General features: G+C 38.7%; 1 protein-coding gene and 1 long non-coding RNA gene across 5 annotated transcripts in view; one reads left to right on the forward strand and one right to left on the reverse strand.

Moving 5' to 3' along the window:
- LOC131889269 (band 7 protein AGAP004871-like) overlaps positions 1-23,092 on the forward strand; it is an 83,629-nt gene that overhangs the window by 35,213 nt on the left and 25,324 nt on the right. The window contains exon 1 of one of the 4 annotated variants that reach the window (XM_059238348.1): positions 21,159-23,029. The exons of the other annotated variants lie outside the window; for them this stretch is intronic. Coding sequence (XP_059094331.1) covers positions 22,972-23,029 — 58 coding nt within the window. The 5' untranslated portion in view covers positions 21,159-22,971. Of the gene's footprint in view, positions 1-21,158; positions 23,030-23,092 lie in introns of those variants that run through there. 4 annotated transcript variants of the gene reach the window in all.
- LOC131889283 (uncharacterized) lies at positions 7,241-20,977 on the reverse strand. The gene is made up of 3 exons (XR_009374192.1): positions 20,714-20,977; positions 11,976-12,707; positions 7,241-7,255 (listed from the first exon to the last, which is right to left on the reverse strand). It is a non-coding gene; the product is annotated as an uncharacterized LOC131889283 (long non-coding RNA).

A 23,092-nucleotide genomic window follows, 5' to 3' on the forward strand; every position in this document is an offset into this window, starting at 1 on the left:
CAGCAGAAGATAACAATTTTATAAGCGGTCAATCGCAAGCAAGAAAGAGAGGGAGATTTATTCCAATTTTTGGAGCACGTTGAGATTGTTTAGCTCTAAAATTTGGAAATTTAATTGCTAATTAATGGATAAAAAGACTTTCGAAGTAAATGCGTCTACCATTACAGACGGCGAATCGACCATACTTTCAAAACTACATGTTTAAAAATGCAATCAAGAGGAAGAATATGAATAGTATCAAGACCAATTTTAGCCGATCTCATACAGTTTGCCGCATTATATAAAAAAGCGATTCAACCACTCTCATGTCAAAGCAAGACGGTAAAATGGGAAAACAAATTTGTCACATTGTGGAAATCCATATTATAAGAGAGAATAACTCTATTTGTATCAAAAAAATTGCATTAAGATAACGGTATTTTCCATCATGAATTTTCCTTTGATGGTGAGAGGAAAAATACCACTAGTTGCAACATTGGTCAAACCTTTGACTACATTTGCAATTTCTTGTTATTCGGCAAAAAGAGGTATAATTCGGCCTGTGTTCGTAATCTTCAGAAAAATTACTGGCTTCTCGAATACTGAGAAAAATCCCGATACTCTTTAATAGACAATTTTTCTCCCCTAAATTACACATCATTACCAACATTGCCACATAGACCGCCAATCTTACTTACAATACGGGTATTTTGAATGAAATTTTGTTTTGTATGTAGCGGACATTCATTATTGTCTAACGACATGAAGCTTTTTTGTTAGAAAAATTAAAGCCTGAAGTAAATATCTGAAAAGTACCATTTTCTCCTCAAACTAACGTGTAAAATTAGTTGCTTGTGGAAAATGTCAAGAAGATAGTGCTGGATAAAGTTTAACAGATAATAAATGGACTAACTATAATCGGTCATTTAAGTTATAGTACCGGGGAGTAGATTTCCCATAGCGAGTAGCCAAACCAAAAGAATAGTCCTTTTGATAAAATAATTTGATAAAACAAGCCTTCAAAAAGGTTGGAACATTGAAAAAGGAAAAACATTGTCGCATTTTTTTTGAAGGTCACTAGAATTGTTTAGGCGCTCTTTGTTAAGGGATTATATCACAGTTCTAGGACATTTGGTATTGAAGAGAGTGTGCCTAAGTAAAAGCCTCATGTTTACTCATTAATTTACATAAAACGTACTAGTCGCCCCAACACTAGTCGTGCGAAAAAAATAAAGCAGATTTCCACGACTTCTTTTTGTTATAGACATGCAAATATTTTCTTACAATGAACACTTTTTTAAAAGAAAATATTTCATTCTTGTGCCGTCGTAATCGTGTAGCGGTACGTGCGTCGAGACCCAGGTCAACAAGGTCAGACACCCCTCCATCGTCGCCGTGAAGAACGGAATTAACAAGCCCTGGTGTTTTATCTTAGTCGTTTCATTTTGCTGTACTCTTCCACATCCCTCGTTTCTCGCCACAGCTTATTTCCATTCACCTATATGTATCTAGGCCTCCCTTTCTCAACAATAAATGTCATTCAAAGGTACACCATCTCCCATGATGATCTCGGGTAGTGATAGGTTCCACAAGCGTTAAGAAAACGTGTAGTGCTCTCAAGGTCGCCTATAACAAATTGCTGAAGCCTTGAAGCAAGGCGGTTATTTTGGATAACTGACTCAAATATAATGTGATTAGTTGAGAATTAACTCAATGAATGAATTATGAACCTCATCAGAGGCTTATTCAAGTCTCGTCATTTCATACACGACGACCATGTATTCATGGGCTATATAAATCTGCATTGCAAAGCAAAATTCCTTTTTAGATTAACGCATAATCAACACCATTTTCATCAACCTTTGCGCCCATTGCCGACCATTCAAATGAACAAAAACTTTGCCAAGTTTTGGGAACGTTAATTTTGTTGAGAGCGGGGATTTTTTTCTACCCGGACGCTTTCGATGCGAAAAGCCCTTGTTCCTTTTTTCTGGTTGCTCTCCTCCGTCCTCCGTCCTCCATCCTCCATCCTATGTCTCGGCCTCACAATAAAAAGACACATGTTGAGCTCAAGCAGCGAAGCTCAAGACTGCAGGGCTGGCAAATCAACTGTGATAAGACTTTTGTAGCCAGTGGTTGTCTCTTCTTCCAAGGAAAATGGTGAGAGCTAATTTGAGGTTGTCTTCCTCTTCCAATTCGTTTTGAGACCAGTGATGGGGAATTGAATTAACCAAGTTTTGGACATCCGCCCACCTTGTCAGTTCAAGTTCGAGGTCCGTGCTGCAACTTCGTACAACTGATCCTGAAAGCCTCAGAACCATCAAGACACTAAAGTAGTACAAGGAGCTCTGTGGACTGAGCTCATGTTTTGATTGTACCAAACCCATTATTGATACATTGCCACAATGGATGACAGCAACCAACCTGAACCGGGTTTTCTCTCTTTCTCGGGGGTTGGACGATAATGGCTCTTCCATTCCTCGATGTATGCCCTTACCATCGGTGTTCTTGATACATCATTCGGCTCCATTCCCCCATATTCTGTTGTTCAACTCCGGTAAATAGATTTGTTCAGTGAGATATCATCAAGGGTGGCACAAGTGTTGGGTCCCCATGTTGTTCCAACTTCCAACCTCTTTCGTGTTAGTTGATGGGATCGAGTCGGGAAATCGGGACAAAGAGCGCTGATTTATTTTATGATTGAGTGTCGATAGTTCTTTGGCGAATGGGTACGCTAATAGTTTAAGTGAGAAAGTGTTAAGGATATCAAATTCAAAGAGAAACAATGGACTCTAAAATCGATTCTCATGACGAACAACAGGCAGCAGCTGCCCAGCATCAGAAGAGAAAAGCCAATGCAGCCTTCCAGATTGTCAATGAGGCTTCGACCAATATCCTGGGTAAGATTGACGGAGATAGTTAATTCCCTGTAACTATATCACTTATAATCCGTATGTACACACACGTCTTAAATAAGTTCAAAAGAGTCCTTGATTAGTCAACGATACTTCGTATGATAGAGTAATTTCCAAATCTCCAAATTGATAGGAGTAAAAGATGAAAACGTCGTGACCATAAAGCATATTGTTACCGTCTCAATCCTTCCTCAGGTGTATCTCTGTCAATTTTGAACCTTTTGAAACACTTATGCCGTTTACAGAGCAAGGCTTTTAAGAACCAACACATTTTGCCAGAAAATGGCCATGGTTTTAGTTTCGTAACGTTGGCGGTAATAGCATTATAGCCAGACTCATCATGTTTTACTCTCAGTAAATTGTAAGACTCGTCCATTAGCTCCAATTGGGGCTTAATATCCAATTCATTTGAACTAGCAAGTTATTTACTCCCTTCTTTCACAACTGATCGTTTCTTGGTGCTTTTACTTTGTTGTTGATGGTTTAGGTTTCGAATTTGATCTAGGGACCCTCAAATAACTTCGTCGATCAGAGCATCTCAAGAATCTTGGATGATCATGTTTGATCGGAAACCAGTGGCCTGATTCATGCGACAAGGGGAAGTGAGGAGGTGCTCCTTATCCCCCCTGTCCATTCTGGCACAACAAAGACATATTAATACGAGCAAGATCACTTTGGAATTTGCACCCTCTTTATGTTTCCCGGGAGTGCGAACCAAAGAGAGACACACAGAGAAAGTGAGAGAGAGGGGCTCGGAAAAGCTTTTGGCCATTGGTAGTCTACGTAGATCATTCATAAACCACTGGAACATGGACCGAGAATAGACATTTCGATTCGAATCAGAAACTTAGTTTTTCTTCAAATGAGATTGCTCTTAAGTCAGCTCAATTGAATGACAGTCAAAAATTATGGCCCCTCAAAGCTCTCGATCTCTACATAACAACAGAAAATGAATGAGCTAGCGTTCTTCTGGTGGTAGTTGATTACAAGGAGATTAGCTTATCACGGTGGCACCCACAACACTGATAAAGTTGATGTGCAAATGCCAAGACTTCTAGTAACGATTTTCGTTGTTATTGAAACAAAAAGGAACAACTTTTGTAAAATACCATCTCGAGAGATAGATCACATTTATATATTAATCCACTTAAAACCTACAAGGAGATAATAGTATTTAAAAACGTAATCAATAGATGTTGAGAGTAACCTTACTTGCGTTTCCAACTACAATTTTGTCCAAATCCATTGAGCAAACGATAAGATATCATGCTTTGAAAGATTGCGTTTGCATCAAATTTGACTACAAATTGCTCCAGTTGTATCTTAAAGCGATTGCCAAGAAATATAACATGCTTTTTCTATGTCCAAAATATGAATGAAAATATTTCACTTTTTTGAAGCAGGTACAAAAACTTGAATATAGCTTGCAATATAACTTAAAACTTACTTAATGTCAACATTTCACAATTGTAATGCCATACTTGTCAATCGGAAGTTTAATCAAGCTTAATCTTGAATTTTGACAAAATTATACTAACGTTGAATAAAAAAAACAGCTCTAGTACGTATAGATTTATTATTGCAAAAAGTGACACATTTGAAAATTGAACTGTCTCATGTATATTTCAAAAACTTTAGGAACATGATAGGATAGCGTAGCATTTGGCACTTAAGTAAAATGAAAGGTAATTTTACATCTTTTGTAAGCTTTAAGTGACATTTTTTGCTTCTTTTAGCCTTTAAAGAAATCTAAAAGAAAATGGAAAAATATAACTTCTTGTCGTGTCATTGAAAAAGACAATAATGTGCCTTGGGAATAACTGGAAACATAATTAGGCTATTTTTTGATCTTTTAAGGTGCAAAACGCAGCTTTCAAATTGTAATAACAAAGCATCTGCAAAATAGAAATTTGTGAAATTTTACATCAATATATAACTAAGAGTACGTTTAATACTGATTGACTATGTATTTGACCATGATACATTTTTATGTACTTTAAGTGATTTAACACACTTATCCGAGCTACATGTGTAAATCACAAGAGTTGTTCCTTTTGTCTTTTTGACAAAAAAAATCATATCTAGATGTCTTGGCATCCTTTGAGCAAACACTTAACCAGAAAATATGACCACCATGTTATGCATTTTGTGCTTTATCATATACTGCGATTTGAAAGGACATCAATTTTGATCCAGTTGTTCGATCAACCTATAAAATCGAAATTGTAGGGACCCGTGGTCGGTTTCATTTTGCATTTTTTTGTGCCCAAAATTCAATTCAAGACCCTAGCATCCCCGTCCATGTTTCAGTGGTTCATGCATTAATGGTGTGAAAATGAATGCGTGGTTATTGATATAGAGTTGTGTACAAAAAGAGAACCGCCAGCTACTTGCTCTAATTGAACGGCTGTCAGAACTACTCCATTTCTCTTGCCTCTTCTTCTTGGGGAGCCGATTCACATTCTTATTAATTTCTAATTTTGTGAACTATCATTCCTATTTTTTATGCAGGAGTTACCAGCATATTCATTGGGTATACATTCAATAAAATTTCACGTATATTTAATTCTGAGCGCTTTTAGCCCTGATACTTGGGTCTGACGTTTGAAAGCTACCCTGACTTTGAAACTAATAGATGAGAATAGAAAATATATGTTTTCGTGGTTTGATTGCACTACTCCTTATTCACTTTGTTTTAGACATTTCATGAGGGTCCTAAAAACAATAATTGATTCATCATCAACCATCCCCGACCTTTCTCAAGGAAACTTTTACACGCTAACCACACCCATAGGCGGAGAACCAATCTAATACGGACTATGACACGCTAGCTTCGCTGGCAGGGCGAGGTTCACCCATCCAACCCTAGCACCCCAAATACAAAAAAACCTAGATTTAATGAATGATCATTTTTTATCAATAAATAATCATCAATGTCATGTTAACAAGTTCTTGGGTTGCTAAAGTCCTCAGATCAGCAATGGCAAAATTCGACTTCGAAGGTATTTCTGCCATTTTCTGCCACCATTTTCTGCCAGGTGGTCAAAAATAGCTTTTAATAACTTGACATTCAAGATATATCCTCAATGGCAAAAATCCACTTTGAAGGAATTTCTGCCACCATTTTCTGACACCTGGTCAAAAATGGCTTTTAATGATTTATCATCCCTGCCTCAGGTACAGGGTACGCCACTTAAAATCGGACAAAACTGCAGACATTCTTAGCGACTCCTCCAGGAGGTATTTGCCTAGTATTTGTCAGTCAGTCGTCAGACAGTTGAACACTGGTCAACGACGAAGGGAAACTTCATTATTCGAACTAGCTTGAATTCCCGAGGGCTTGAAGGTGCTCTCAAAACGCACATTAAGCCTCTATGGTCACTAGAATTGACCCTAAATTCTGGGTCGGGACAAAGCTCATGGGTGCTTTTAAAAGCGTACCTTTTGTATCTTCTTGGAATACTGTACGGTCCCAATTTCTTTAATCACTTCTAATACAAGCAGTGATGAGAAATCATTAAAAGCCATTTTTGACCACTTCAGAAAATGGTAGAAATTCCTTCAAAGTGTATTTTTGCTAGCGAGGATATAACTTGGATGGGAAATTATTAAAAGCTATTTTTGACCACCTGGCAGAAAAAGGCAGAAGTTCCTTTTAAAGGCGAATTTTGCCATCGCTGATTACAAGAGCGCTCTCATTCCGCATTATACCCGTGTCTTTGATGCATTGAAAAAGGTGATGTATTTTACTTTAATCTATCTAATGAGTTGGACACGGAAGCCCACAGTCTGAGAAGAAGGGTAAAGGAAAAGTGCAATGTTTTGTTAAGCTTACCTTTTTGCAACTTTAAGCTTGATTGCTAGATGACAGGACATGTTTTCATCTCTGGATGCTTTCTATTGTATACAGTGATGGCAAAACTCGACTTTGAATGAATTTCTGCCATTTTCTACCATGTCATGGCAGTAAGTGGCAGACAATGGCAGAAATTGGCAAAAATTGGCAGAAATTGGCAGCAAGTGGTAACAAGTTGGCAGCCTGATCGAAGTAAAAGACAATCGTTATCTATGGCATAAGAACATTATGGCGTTATCCTTGCAAAGAAATCAACGAACGGTAATTTTGAGCGGTAGATGGCGGTAACTAGTGAAATTGATGACGCCAATTCGAAAACGTCAAAAATTTAAGATTCAGTCTTTTTCAACATCAGGAATATTGTTTTTGTCTGATCCATCATTCACGATAAATGCTCAAGCTAAATGGAATAATTGCACATCATAAAAATACGGGCCTTCCTCTTGATTGGATCCAGACTTCGAGTCTCTCCAGATTATGAATAAGGCTGGCCATCAGAGTTTTCCTGGAACACGAAACTACGTTGGGCCAGTGGGTATCAGTTATTATAATTGTCCATCGGACATGTCTCTCGAAAACAAAGGAACGGAGATAATGTATTTGTCCTGGACTCTGGTCTATCTCATCCGAGGCTATTCGTGTATCGAAACCTAATGGAGATGAATGATTTTCGGTAATAGACTCGATTCTAATCTCATCTTGCATGATATTTCTTGGCAGAGTCAATGGTGGATAGCAATCGTTTTCCATTCAAAAATTCTCCACTTATACCTTGTAAGATATTGAATTCATTTCGGAATAAAACAACACTTATGTCCAGGGCTCTAAAATGAGGCGGCCTACGAGTTATTTCGAATGAAAAATGGCCCACTCGTCGTTTGCTTAACACTAATAATGATTACACAAACTTTGCTTGAAATCATCAGTGACAGTGCTCTTTTATACCTCAGTAGGGAAAGTGTGCACTGGCAGCTAATTATTAGATAGATTAGATTAGATAGATTTATTTCAGGAACACTTTGATCATGATTAAATAATGTCGGAATTTTATCATTGCGTTAGCATCTTGATACATCAAAAATTTCATGAGAATGTAATTCCTCAGGTTCTGGGTAAGCAAAAGCTTGTTTTCACCAGGACCTGGGCAAATTAACGAAGACATGACATAGATAGTCAATAATGTTACAGAGGCCAAGCTGCAACACGATAACGTGAGTTGGAAGAATTACAAAATCAAATTGAAAGGCTTGTAGGAAATCATATCGGTTTGAAGTTATAAGAAAAGAAGGGACTAAGAAAAAGATACAGAAAGAAGAACATGAAAAACAGAGCAAAGCAAATAATTTCAGTGTTAATTTGTTATGTTTACTAGAAAATGTGAGACGACTTCAGGAATGGGAGGAAAATTAATAGGTTTAGAATTGTATTTGGTGCATGGAGTGTTTTGATGAGATTGAGCGGCTGATAATCGTAATAAAAAATAAAAATAAAAATCATTTCTTAGGATTTTTGTTGGCATACATAGCAATTTTTGAGTTTGCACGGAGCAATAGAGTACTTCTGTAAGAGATAATCTCTGGTTGTTTGGGTGAATTTAAGTCTGGTTAGATCAATGCCTGGAGGGTTGAAATTATTCCACTCGTTGGGAAAAGCAAAATTCGGTAGTCTTTGTAAAAGTCCCGACTTGGCAACTGGAGTAATTGCTCTCCAACCGCCAAGCCGAGGATTATTTTTCCATTTGAAAATATTAATGCATGGTGGAAGTTCTTGCAAGCACGACTGCCTCATCACTTGAACGATTTTAAGCGTGCGCAAATCTTGCAATTTTAAGAGCTTGGACTCATGAAACAAAGATTCAGTGTGAGAAAACCACCTCGCATTATTTATCCAACGTATAGCTCTTTTCTGGAGTATGGACAAGATCTTCAGTTTCGTACTTTGGCCATAAAATTCAATACCGTATTCCAAAACACTTCGGATAAGTCCATTATAAAGTTGTTTCTTTACAGTTTTGGGCACTGACTTGCGAATTCTGTTCAGACTGAAAAGAATTTTTCGAATTTTGTTTGCTACACTATCAATGTGACAGTGCCAGTTGAGTTTGCTATCGAGTTGCATTCCCAGAAATCGTATGGATTTTTCATTGGAAGTGGTGGAACCCACCTCCTCTAACCTACATCCATTTACATTGATATTGAAGTTAAAATTACAATTTTTGTGCCTGATAATCATGAATTTAGATTTATCTATGTTTAAAGTTAATTTATTTATTTCTAACCATTTGAAAATACGTTCCAGTTGAACATTTGTTTTCTCCTCTAGTTTATCAGGTTGGCTTTCAAAACATTGAAACGTCGTATCATCAGCAAACATAATGCATTTCAAATTGCTATGCTGAGGCATGTCGTTTATATAGATCAGAAATAAGAGAGGTCCAAGGATGCTGCCTTGAGGAACCCCACATTTAACTTTCAGTTTCAAGGACCTAACATTATTTACCTCGACATACTGGTACCTCTCAGAAAGGTAGTTTTTGAACCAAACTATGGACCTACCGCGGAATCCGTAATACTCCAGTTTTTTTATCAATATACCATGATCAACGCAATCAAAAGCTTTTTTGAGGTCCAGAAATATAGTCAGTGCCATTTTGTCGCAGAGATTAGCAGAAATATTTTGTAGAAATTTTTGAACTGCATGCATAGTGTTATGTTGTTTTCTAAAACCAAACTGTTCAGGGTAAAGGAGAACCTCTACTTCTAAAAAGTTAGCCATTTGTTTATGAACAATTTTTTCTAAAACCTTGGAGAAACTTGGCAAAAGACTTATAGGGCGATAGTTACCAGGTAGTGATTTGTCACCTGATTTAAAAAGTGGAATGACTTTTGCAGTTTTCCATTCTGTTGGTATGTATCCGGACACAAAAGAAATGTTCACTAACCTCGCCAACGGCACTATTAAAGCTGGAGCTATATGTTTTAGAATTCGGTTTGACAGACCGTCCATTCCTGAACTGTTTTTCGACTTGAGCTCATTTATCACCGCCTTTATTTCTTTACATTTTACCCATTTGAAATAAAAATTTCTCGACTTTTTGGGTCCTAATCCACCCATGAGCTCTGCGTTATGAGAGGGAAAATTGCCGTTTAAAGTTAAACCTATGTTTGCAAAATAGTTGTTAAATATTGTCCCAACTTCTTTTGGATCAGATGTGATTTGGTTTTCTTTGTTAGATTTGAGACTAAAAGAAACTGTCTGTGATTTTGTCGTGTTACCCATTAGTTCATTCGCACCCTTCCAGAGGGTCTTCAATTTTTTTTGATTCACTTTAAAAAAGTTCTTCCAATGTATCTCTTTGGCTATCCGCACTAGCTTGTAATATAATTTAGCGTAACTATCATAGGTGGTTTTTGACTCTATATTAGGATGTTTCCTGAATTTATTTAACAGTTTATCTTTCTGTTTTCGTGACGTCATCAGTCCCCATGTCATCCAAGCATTTTGTTTTGTGTTCCCTTTATTGCATCGTCTTTTTATTATTGGACAAGCTATATCAAATATCTGAGAAAACGTTGTCTCAAAATTGTTAAATGCCTGCTTGGGGTTTTCCATATCTAACACCCAGTCTTTGGCTTGCAATAAATCTTTTAGTCTTTTTAGATTAGGTTTTCTTGTGTCTCTAATTTCTATTTCCTTGGACAGGGTCTTACTTATTACTGATTTCATGCTTATTGAAGTAAAAGTTGCAAAGTGATCACTAACGTCACATTCAAGTATTCCAGAGGACAATACCTCGGAACAGTTAGTGAAGATATTGTCTATTAAAGTGCGGGAGTGTGCGGTAATCCTTGTAGCATCATTGATCAGGGGTGATAAACTAAAGTGTCCTAAAAGGCCAATGAGGTCTGTAAGAGTCTTAGATGTTTTCAGCAAATCAATGTTCAGATCTCCACAAAGAAAGACTGATTTTCCTCCAGTGTTTGCTAGAATATCATTTAGTTTGTGGAAAGCTCGATTAAAGTCAGCATGTGGTGGTATGTACACAGAGAGGAAGACTCTTTTTCCTAATTCAATTCCTATTACCTCACAATCTTCGTCCATTAATTCAAGGTTTTTAGGTTGGCTATATTTGTGGTTTGATTTAATCAAAAATCCCACTCCACCTCCCCGTCTCCCATCTGTTCGTTCAATTCCTATCAAGTCGTATCCATTGAATATCAGTTGAATCCTGGAGAATTGCCACATTTCCTGCATCGCCAAAATCTCTGGTGCTTGTTCAAGAACAAGGTCTCTGATCTTTTCTTCATTGGCAATAATAGACCTCACATTTAGAGACACTAGCCATGCCAAGTTCATGCTTTTCAAAGTTTTTACGTATTATAGATTCAATTTGTTTTTGGTTTTTTAAACCATCTTTTATGATGTCGGCACAATAGGGATGCAAAATGAACTGTCAAAATTTGATTATTAAAAAAAACCATAAAAAATTGTAGTAATCGAAGTACCTGAAGTCCTCACGATATTGGGAAAAGCTGCGACTTGACACGATCCTTGCGGCCATTTCAACGACTCTTTACAGCCTTTTTGGCGTCTGACGAATTTCCTTTCGAACGGCAAGTTTTTGTTGCTGATTGAAATTTTTCATTTAGACTTTCTTAGAGGTTTGACACGTTCTTTGACAGCATCATTCAACATGTTTCAGGCCAATGATTTGAGGAAAACTTCCACACACTAAAATGGAAATTCAGTTTGACAACTACATTCTCTGCAAGGACAAGGTGGCAATATTCAGATAACCGCTATTTTTATCAACCACATCCCCCAAATTCTAGATAACGAATACAATTCAATCCAGTTCCACTGATATTCATCGCCATGAGTGTCACCAAATCGGATTCCATGGCTGACTTTGGCAAAGTCGTTGCTGCAGATTTCAATCAGTTTCTGCTAAAGTCCCTTGAGTTTCTGAACACTTTTGTTTGTGCCTGTGAGAGCAGATTGGACCAACATAACCATCGCATTCATCGATTGGAATCTGCTCTGAAAATTCTCGAAACTGAACTTGGGATGTGCTCTAAGAAATATCATTTATTTTAGGAAAAGCTACAACCAAAGGCAGATATAGAAAACGCTTTCGAAAGTCGGAGACCCAAAAAAGGGGAAAAACCATTCATTAAAAGAAGAGGGAACACACTTTAAGTGACCCAAAAAGCATCTACGCTTACCTTAATGGCATCACACTTTGGTTTGAAACGTGACCAAATGAGCAAGCTTTCCTCACTGGCTTTGACATTTGTCCGTTATGTGACAAGTTTCCACTAAAAGACCTCCTCCTCAAATTCGATACCAGGAACAGCGATATTTTAACGAAGGCCAACGTTTGGGCAAGGACGTTCTGGCTCAAGGTCTTTATAGGCTTGGCTGGCTGGATGTTGACAATTCTTTCTGCATTGTTTTCAGTTGGGCAATGGTCAAAGAGGGACGGGATATTGTTGCCATAGCCTGGCTAGGTTTTGTTTGGCGCCAATTAAGAAAGAAACCAGAGCCAGGCATCTTGTTATGCTAGAGAAGGCAGAATAGATAGCTTAGCTAGTGCAGTCAATTTCGACGAGCACATCTCAAGAAGCAAATTCTGACTTTAGAATCACTGCCAGAAGTGGCCATAAAGCCTGGGGAATCGATAGATCTCAAGTTGGAGTCCAATGTCAAAAATGAGGAAGTGAAACACGATCCGGTTGAAGGAGATAATAAACCAGATATAAATACGGAAGTGCCAGCCGAATCATTGGAGGCCATTGATAACATGAAAATGGTGCAAGCTTCTGAGCATCGTGATTTGAGCAAGTATTTCAAGATGATTCGGGTGGGTGTGCCTGAAGTGTCGGTCATGGAGAAGATGAGCCGGGATGGTTTTGATCCAGAATTGCTCGCCGATCCAAAGGCTTGGATTCCAAAACCTGAAGAAGATCCAGAGATTTAACCGGGGTTTTTGTGTGAACGTATCAGTCTTTAACCGTAATAAAGTTCATGTACTTTTCCAAAGAGGGCGCATATGTGATACAAGCTTTCTCTAAGATTTGGCTTGTCCTCTTCTTTAACGCCATCTGTGGAGATATCTGTACAACAGTGGAACTCTGGAAATTGTCATGGAACATAAAACGATGACTTAGAAATCAGTTATTTGGCCGAATGCTAAGGATTCACGAAGTTTATTGCTTTTGTTCTAATTTGAGAACCTCCAGCGGACTTCCATGAATGAAATTGACGATAAACAAAAAGACCAAGAAATGGTATCTTGAGATTGTTGTGCGCAAAAAATGAGGACTTGATTCAATCCATATAGAAGAAAATCGTCATCGCAAAGTTAACAGCATGTCAACGGTAACAATACAAACACTCAGCATTTCTTTACAGTAGATTTCTCGTTGCTCGTTTTCTATCGAAAACAAAATACATGAAGACGGCTGTTTTTTCAGAGCCAAAATAGGATGAGGGAAAATATAAAATTCAAATTGATACCTGACCAATATCAGTCATTCCAATTTCAAAGTTCGACTTTGTTTCATAAAAAGTACATGTAAATATAAAAACAGACGAGAGGAAACAAGACTCTCTTCAACTGGCTGGTGCAAAAATAATAACGAGGTCTCCAGTTTAGAAACTCCGGCCATAAAGCAAGAAACGTGCCATCGGGTTGAGATGAGTGCATTTCGGTGAAACTTTTTCTCATGTATGCGGAACTTTGGTTTGCTAGTTTCTGATGAGGATTTGATTGACAAACACGGGGTTGTTTTCCCTAAAAATAGATTGCTTTTCTGTGGCATTCATAGGAATTGTATAATCTAGAAAAAGGCATTTCAAGATTTGATCATGGACATCGTGACTATAAATCTAGAGCACGGAAGTGTGTAACCACGAACTTCTAGAAATATGGACTGTGAACGAGCAACTCTGAGCCATTTTTCGAATTAAAGTAATCAAATGAGGAATGAAGATCTTCTTAATTATCGACAGGCAATTTCTATATCATTTACTTGTAACATGATTCGTTTCAAAGCTATATTGTCAAAAGCTTACGTAGCTGACCAATCATTTTGAATTATAAACAATTAAATACGTGAAAACTGGAGAATAATAGCTGGAAATGATCAGCAGTAAAATCTTTAAAAAAACACGGAGGGTGAAAACCGATCCAAGGTAAGGCCTAAATCATCGTTCTGGCCCGTTTCTTAACGAGATCAAAGCCTACCGGGATATCCGACGACAATTGGAAAGACCTCCAGTTACATTGCGACCTCCATGGCTAAACATGGACAATCATCAAGGGAACAAGGAGTGATTGATGAATTTCAATCATGCTCATCCCCTTGTATCTTTTAAAAGAGCTCATTCACGGAATGGTATTTCTTGTCTATTCATTCACAAAATGTCTATTTCCCGGGATACGAAATGGTCATGACTAAAAATTGAACTTCGTTTTCGTGCTACCGATAAATGTAAGAACAGAACACTTTCCAAAAATGGCAACACATCCTTCAATTGAAAAAAAGTCCAAGCTTCTTTCAATCCTTATTTTCATAGTCAAATTAACATGGCCAAATGTAAACGCTCTAATTTCTGAAATTCTACCCATCCTTGAGCAAATCCTGTCTGACTGAAAGTTGCATGAAGTCTGAACAAAAGAAGCAACCCTTTGGCCTCGGCCTTGGATCTCGCAATGTGGTTGTAGAGACAGGGAGATCACATTTTTACTTTGGCTGGTCCCTGCTCTCGAGTAGAAGTCATGTTTTTCATTTGGTTTGTTTGCTTGGAGCAAACATACCTTCGTGACTCGATACGCTTCTGTTTCTAGCCTGAAAAGATATTCCAAAACGCGACTGACCAATGATTAATTGGTTGGCCAAAGTAACTCCCCTGGTGCAATGACAAATGGCTGGTTTCAGCATCATGCGTTTGAGCAATCTGACTTCACCAATATTTATTGCTCTACATCTGTACATCTGTAGAGTTAGAGGTTTGATAAAAAAATGCCTTGAAATCAGTTATAAAGCGAGAAAAAAAGGATATAAAACGGTTTTGAAAAAGCATTTTGCACTTTTTGTATTGTTATTGAACCATTTCATCGTAATCTGAAATCGCCATCTTAAAACGGTTAAATATATACTAAGAACAAGAGTGGAAGTTGGTATTTGTTTTAAGATGCTGCCATTTCCGACGAGCCAAGTTGGCCCTTTTTCTGGATGGGTTCAACCTCTAAATAATTTCAATCTTATTCCTGAAGTCGTTTCGCATTTTCTAGTAAACAGAACAAATTAACACTTTATACAAGTTAAAAATTAACACAAATAGATCCTTGGCTCTGTTTTTCTTTCTATTTCTTTTTCTTGGTCCTTCTTTTCTCATGAATTTGAACCAATATGATTGACTACAATTTTTTTATTATTTTGTATTTCTTCCAACTCACGTTCTACAATTTTTTTATTATTTTGTATTTCTTCCAACTCACGTTATTGTGTTGCAGCTTGGCCTCTGTAACATTATTGACTATCTATGTCATGTCTTCTTTAATTTGCCCACGTCCTGGTGATAAGCTTTTGCTTACCCAGAACCTGAGGAATTACATGCTCATGAAATGGTTGATATATCAAGATGTTAACTCAAAGATTGGATGCCGACATTATCAAATCATGTTCAAAGTGTTCCTGAAATAAATGTGTCTATTCAGGTCATTGTTTTGTGCTACATGTTGCCTCTTAAGACAAGTGAAAGCCCATGGAAAATATCAGGAACAAACAGAGAAACATGGCATCAATATTAGAACAATGATTTGATTATAAGAAATGTATTCAAATCTGAAATCCTCAAAGAAGTGATCAGAAGTAAGATATGAGCTTAAATTTTCTGAAACATAATGCTCCACTATCCTTATTTTCCACTCTCCCCATGCTCCACTTTCACCTCACCACACTCCACTACCATCACAGAATGCTCCACTATCACCTCACCATGCTCCACTCTCATCTCAGTATGCTCCACTTTCACCTTACCATGCTCCACTATCATCTCACCATGCTCCACTCTCACCTCACCATGTTCTACTTTCATCTCACCATGTTCTACTTTCATCTCACCATGTTCTACTTTCATCTCACCATGGTCTACTCTCACGTTACAACGCTCTACTTTCACCTCGCTATGCTCCACTATCAACTCACCATGCTCCACTTTCACCACACAATGCTCCACTCTCATCTCACCATGCCTTTCTCGCACCTCACCATGCTCTACTTTCCCCAAACTTAAAATAACCGATGTGTAACAGTTGTGACGGAGTGTACTGGTCAATTGTTGTCAGATTTTAGATTAAATATCCTTCAAGATCTCCTTATAAACTCTGCAGTCACATTGAGTGAGTAAAAAATAGTTGAATTTTAAGGAGGTCATGCAAATCTCCTTCAAATTTTTGTTGAAGCTGTTTTGTCAATCCTCTAACCCTTGACTCAGGTATGTACCCTACGTACATAGCTCAAATATGTGAGATATGAGGCGACAGACATAAATATCGTTGAAAAGGCGTTATTGGTTGTCTGGGGCGAATGAAGGGCGAATATCGCTTCAACCAAACCGGAAGGGAGCAAAGAAATCTTATAAAACATCGGTTTCGAAAGGGTTCTGGGTTTGGAATGTTGTCAAAAAACTGCTTACCGAGGACTGGCCAATTCAGTGCCACAATCAAAAGATTGAACAATTATTTTCTTGTGATTAATGCTTTGTGGACTTAAGAAACATTCTTGATGCCCGTGACCTAATAGTGTTGCAAAATGGCGCAGTTTGTAACATGTCTCATCGACAAGTTGGTGGGTCACATCTCAAGATTCAAAGCCAGGCTTAATTATGCTTAAATCATTATTCTTGCGAAGCCGATTCTTTCAAGCCTAAAGTGTTTTGTAGGGTGGGAAACTTGCACAAGTGCAAGGTTTCTGTATAAGGAAGGGGTGTCGTTTTAAGCCAATAACCGTTAATCAATTATGTTTACTCATCAATGTCATATTGTTTTGTGAAGACTTTTTTGCACTCTCATTTTTGCATTAACTTTTACTGGTTTTGTCTATTTTTTGTCAAGAATGAAACGAATCCGTGTTGGATGGAAGATGAACGTTATCTTCGATCCATGTCAATTCTCTTTCCTATTTATTTAGTTTTCCTATTATGCGCCATTTGTTCGGGATGAGCTGCTACACGTATATTTTTCTTTCAGTGATTCTGTCGATTTCGTTTTCGCCATTGATAAAAGAATGAAAGCATTCCCATTCATAGTTATACGATATTTTTTGCACTTTAAAGGATTTGAAATGCGTTTTACTTTATGATCTGGTAAATTTGCTTTATCTACAAAATAAAAGCTATAAAATCTGATTCTAAGATTCAATTGGCCAACTTAAAATGGTTTGCCTAGCAACCATGATTAGTAAGGTACTTAGCACTACCACTATCCCATATTGTACTTAATTTTATTAGCAAGGCGTTCGTACAACAAAAATAGAGTGAAGACACCTTCAAATTTCTAAGAATAATAGAATTGGTAATGGTATAAGAGAAAATGGCTCATTTCTTTCTATCTACCTGAAGTAAATGAAAAGCCTTGATCGTTCTTAGGACCTTCAATTTTGCCCATTACAGTAATTAGCACTAGTTAGATTTCATGATCCATTGTTTCCTTGTTGTGCACTGTACTCGAATGGCAAAAAAAAATTCCATCAGTAATATAAAATTCCTTTTTAATGCAACTTGCATAGTTACTTCAGTACGGTGTAATTTAAACAGACGAATGAATGATATTGAAACCATTTATTGTAGAGAAAATAATCTGTTAGGATATCATAAATTGCGTTAAAAACCTTGCAACACCATGTTGGAAAATTTCAACGATATGTGTTTGGAAACTTCTTTTTGATACTTAGCCTGTTTTAAATATTTCATCAAGTATTTTCTCCTTATGGAATAAATGCTATCAAAATAAGTCACCTCTAAAGCAGTTTTGTTTACTCTCCAGTGTTTACTGTCAAACTAGAATAAATCGGCAATAAGTGATGTCCTGTCAAATATTTACCCCATAAGGAAATCCGCTCATTTCTACTTCCAACCCAGGAACTAGTAACGAACTGACTTGAGGCAGGAAACCTGATCCAAAATATGGGCAAATGCAAAATAGGATAGGACGTGCCTTGGCATTTCTCGCCAACATTTCAAAGTCCGTGTACCGTCAGCGGATTGCTACTTATCAAAAGAGTAATCAAAAACCGAAAATCGGTGGAAAAGGGGGAAGACATGTGATGTGGAGGTTAGCACAGTTTCCTGGAAATAAAGCGGTCCTCGGTTTGATTCTCCTCTCCGGCCCATTTCAAGGGAACTTTTCGACGCTAATTACCCCCACGCATGGAGATACAATGCAATACCAGACATGATAGTGCCTTTCGGCAAAAATGCATGATGACCTCACTAGCCGAGTGTACCTTATCCTACACAAAAATCAAAGCTTGTTTCATCTTAGCAATACTTATCATCAACTTTGACCCTGTAGAACCTTTTAATGAAATGATACTTGAAAATAGTGACTCCTTGGTAACCTTTTGGGAGAACTAATTTGGATATTTATATTTTTCGCCAATGCTCTCATCCCTTATTCCCGTAATGCCTAAAAGGCAACTATTATAAGATCAAAGCTTGATATAGCCTTGAAAACAAAGTCCCCACTCTCTGACCATATTTCTCCAAAAACGTAATCCATCATTTTCTTGGTCCCTTCTTTTCTCATGAATTCGAACCGATATGATTGACTACAAGTCTTTCAATTTCATTTTGTATTTCTTCCAACTCACGTTGTTGTGCTGCAGCTCGGCCTCTGAAACATTATTGGCTATCTATGTCTTCTTTAACTTGCCCAGGTCCTCGTGATAACAAGCTTTTGCTTACCCAGAACGTGAGGAATTACATGCTCATGAAATTGTTGATATATCAAGATGTTAACTCAAAGATTAGATGCCGACATCATCAAATCATGATCAGTTTTCCTAAAATAAATCCATCTATCTATCTATATCATATACCGTTGTTTTGAAACCTTCTTCTATCACAGATAATAAACTTATTTGCTCAAACAGTGCCAATACATAATACTAATATATACTAATATACGCAAATAAGAAAAACTATGCTGACGACTAGCATTCAGCACTCCTGTAAGCATGTTTAAAGGGTCACCAATTGGGTTGGATGGAGGAAAAGGGTACCCTTTCCCTAAAGGGAAAAAGAAATAACTTCACAAACTTTAAGAGTCTGATCAGGCTTTATGGGATTTCTGTTCCATCTTTGGAAGAAGTCTATCACTCGAAAAATTTAAAGATACATACGTTTGATGCGAGTGCAGGGTAAAAGCTCGTTATTAAATTTCTGTGAACTTGAAGGAAGCAACTACTTCAATTTGCAATTTGATTTTATGCCAATAGAGGTGTCGCTCAAAATGGACCGAGTTGAACTCGTGCATGAAACTTAGAAAGCTAGCCTGTCAAAATGCAACGTGTTGATGGACTAGCCGGAAAAGGTCCACTGAAGGGTGATCTGTTTTGCTTTCATTGAAGGAGAAAAGAAGGTGGAAATTGCTCCTCCATAAATATCTGTAGTACTCAGCGCTCATAGATAAGACGGTATTCGTCGCTCAACAACTCAATCAGATCTTTCTTGGAGATAAACATTGCTTTTGCTCGCCTTTAACGGAACTGTTTCCCTCCCTTCTTTTCAGGTAAGCTTTCAATCCCCACAAAAGATCTGAAAAGAAATATCCGCCTTGATGAATTTTGTGATAATAATTTCCTCGATTGTGTGACCACACTTTGGACAAATTGAGTCTTGTTCCAGATGTCGCATATCCCGGCTCAGTTCTCAGCATGAAACAAATTTTCTTGGGCTGAAGAGACCCTTGGCCCTTTCGAACAGCACTCGGTCTTACAGTCATTCTATTGCTTTTGTGACAAAGTTGCCCGGAGCTCTGAAGCTAACGAACAATTGAAAGAATGAGCATTTGTTTTTCGCTAGTGACACATTTTTCGTGCCAAAAGAGACACCTCTAATAATCAATGCATTTACTAGTAGACCGTATATCTACTCACCTTTTGATGTTCCATTCAGGTCCGGTAATCCCTTTATCCGTACTGATCCAACCTTTTTCAAATGTTGGAGAATACAATCGAAAACACTCTCCCCAATTCTTGATCTCCAAACTTTACCAACCTACGATGGAGTCGTGTAATGGTGGTCGGTCGGCTTGTGTAATAGTTACTCTCTGGAAGAGCACAATATTCCAATTCTCCGTTTTGCGGAGTTTTGAGGTGCGGCTATGCCCGATTACCTCTCCTCGCTCGTCTCATATGAAGTTCTCTTCTTTGCCGAAGCTTTGTGAAGAGCCATAAATATGAACGAGACAATTTTGCACATTGAGAACACGCCTTTCTAGTTTAAGAAATTGGCTTCCATAGTCTATGTTAAGTGAGCTTCCATTCTTTTTGTTCCACACACAGTCATAATTTTGTTCCATACTCAGACCGCTTAACGGCATCCAGAACACTCTTTCTTTTCGGATGCCCAGTGCAAAAATGTGAAGTTTGAAGCTCGTGTTACCATTTACTCGCATCACCGAAATTGAACTTGCATTTGACCATTAGACAATGTCAGTTTTGACATGAACAAATTATTTTTGAATCATTTACGCCCTCTCCCCTTTCGTGGAAGGGGAGGTCGAACTGAATGATTTTGACCTTGTTCGATCGGGCATTGTCGTTATTTCCTCTCGGACATAGAACATGTACATGGAATAGAGTCGACAAGAGTTCACATTCAATTTATCTCATTTTCCCTCAAGTATCGGCGTTTGCCAATATTTATGGCAAATTCTCCGCATTTTTCTCACCTTCTTTGCTCAGAAGGCCATTTGTACGCTTCCTGTGGTCTAGAGTATTCCAGAGTGCATCTGTAGTCCACTCCATCCCTTCACCAACAACATCCACTGAAAGAGACCTTGGAGCTGGATCTCACTCTGTATTTTCAGGCCTCTTCATTCGTCTCGTTCCACTCGCGATCCTCGTCGTTCTTAAGTCCGATGGCTCGCCTTTTTTTTCTCCCACAACTCAGGTTTTCGTGGCAAGATGGGCACTTCATGCAGCAATGATCAAGGAACGCGAGAAGATCACCTCGTTTTCTGTCATTTTCCTTCCTCGCATACCCTCTCCACTTACCTCCAGAGGCGGTGAAAGAACCGACGATTCCCAATTTCTAGTCTCTGAAGTGTTGTCCGAAGATTTCGTGGACGAGAAAGTGGCGGCGTCCTCATGAGCGTGGAGAGGTGGTGCCCGCCAAAATTGGGAACAGCTGAATGTGTTGTTTTGAGGAGTAGGGTAGAGCGAAGGTGTCCATGCGGGGGGAAAGAGGGCCAAACAGTCAGGCGCAAAATTTGAAATTTTAATTTCCTCTCGCCTAACAAATGGGCCGGGATTGAATAAGTGGATAAAGGGTTCGTTCCCGACTCATGAGAGAAGTGAACAAGTGCTTTGTGCTTCTTGAACAAGTTAATCTTTGTCCGGCTCAATGTCCATCATGCCTGTTGTGTTTTGGCAGCCTTGCAAAAAAAGCGCCAGAAATGAATAAACAAACACTGCACTGGAACGTTCGTCCGTTGATCTCATCCCATCTCAGTCTCACGTCTCCTACGATCATTCAGGATTACCAGTAAGATCGAGGAAGCAAGGTGAAAGACCTTGTCAAGAAGGAAAACACTATCACCTGTCAGAACCTCACCTCTCTTCCAAGATGGACTTCACAGTCCCACGATAAGGAATCGCATCTTTTATTCAACATATTTGGGAAGGCCGGATGATGGGGTTGATGAGGCCAAAAGAGGTGGCAAGGACGCAAGAAAAACGGCAAAAAGGCCTCTTCATCTCGTTGACTCGAAAGAAGACAATTTGGGAGGAAACTTTTTTATTCCGTTTTCTCCTCCCACTTACCCTACACCGCACAATCCCTCTCATGATGGCCTCTTCAATGGTGTCCGTTCACTCTCCAGCTTGACATTTTGCAATGCCAGCGACGATTGAGTGAGCGTGGTTTTCAAGTGATCCCTCCTTGTCAAGGGTCTGATCTTCCACTCAGACTAGTCAAGTTTCATATGCTCCAAGGTCAACCATTGCTTGAATATCAGTGAAAAGACAATGGTGACATGTTTTGCCACAATAGTTCGTCGCGTATGAATAGGACTGATTCGTCAAATCTATATGCAGGTATGCGGTTTCTAAGACACCGTTTACTTCAGAAGAATTGAATTGTTTGTTGGCACTTCGCAGTGATGTGTTCCCAGTGAGAAATGGACCAAAGTCTGTTAGTGCAACAAGAATCAAGAGTTTGAGCGTTTGGTAGAGAAAGACTAAGAGATTTGCCAGTCAGCCAAGCCACTTGCAGCCGGTCCCATCCACATTCACTCTGTGTAGTACATACGTTGGCTCGACAAGTGAATAAAGAAGCGTTCATTGTGTTTGCCAATGAAAAGAGCTTGCAGGCCTCCTGGTGTTCAAACTTTGAATAAATCAAGTTTTTCATCTTCACAAATCCGATGGGCTCCATTCCTATTTGACAAGGACGAGAATTATGGGGGCCTGAACAATTATGAAGAGTGCGTCGGACCTTGGTTTCCTTGGGGGATGAGGTAGCCTTGACTAAGCTGCGCTCATTGTTGTGTGTACCTCCCAATCCAAGTGTTTACAGAAGCCTTTCAGCAAAATCTTAACCAGTAGTTTGAGGTGGCCTCAATGGGCACCGCCCAGGAAGTTCTGTTTGGAATATGTGTGGATTGAGGAGGCTTATGAGAACTTTTCCGCCTTATCTCCAGTGTCTTGCCAAGGTCTCAGGCTTTATGAATGTTCAAGTGGAGTTGAGGGAACTTTGGGGAGAGTGGAACTGAAGAGGGCGAGGCCTGGCTTCTACCACTACCAGACCACCACCACTACCACCACCACTACCACCACCAACACCACGAGGAAGGCCTCTAATTGATTAAATGAGAAGCCACCAAAGCAAACCGATGAGAAAGAGAGATAAAAGTGAAACGCTCCGTTAGGCCACAAAAGCGTTACAACTACTTCCCTTTGAACTCCCATCCCAAAGAGTCCCTGCACTATGAGCAATCCCCAGTCGTCGAGGGGAGATTCGTTTACGTTTCCTCAGCAGTTACCAGGTTTCAATGTCAAAGTCATCTCCTTTTTATCAGACGAGTCCGATGAAAAGCGTTGTCGACACT

The sequence above is a fragment of the Tigriopus californicus genome, chromosome 10 (assembly GCF_007210705.1).
Source record: "Tigriopus californicus strain San Diego chromosome 10, Tcal_SD_v2.1, whole genome shotgun sequence".
In the NCBI taxonomy this organism is placed as follows: domain Eukaryota; kingdom Metazoa; phylum Arthropoda; class Copepoda; order Harpacticoida; family Harpacticidae; genus Tigriopus; species Tigriopus californicus.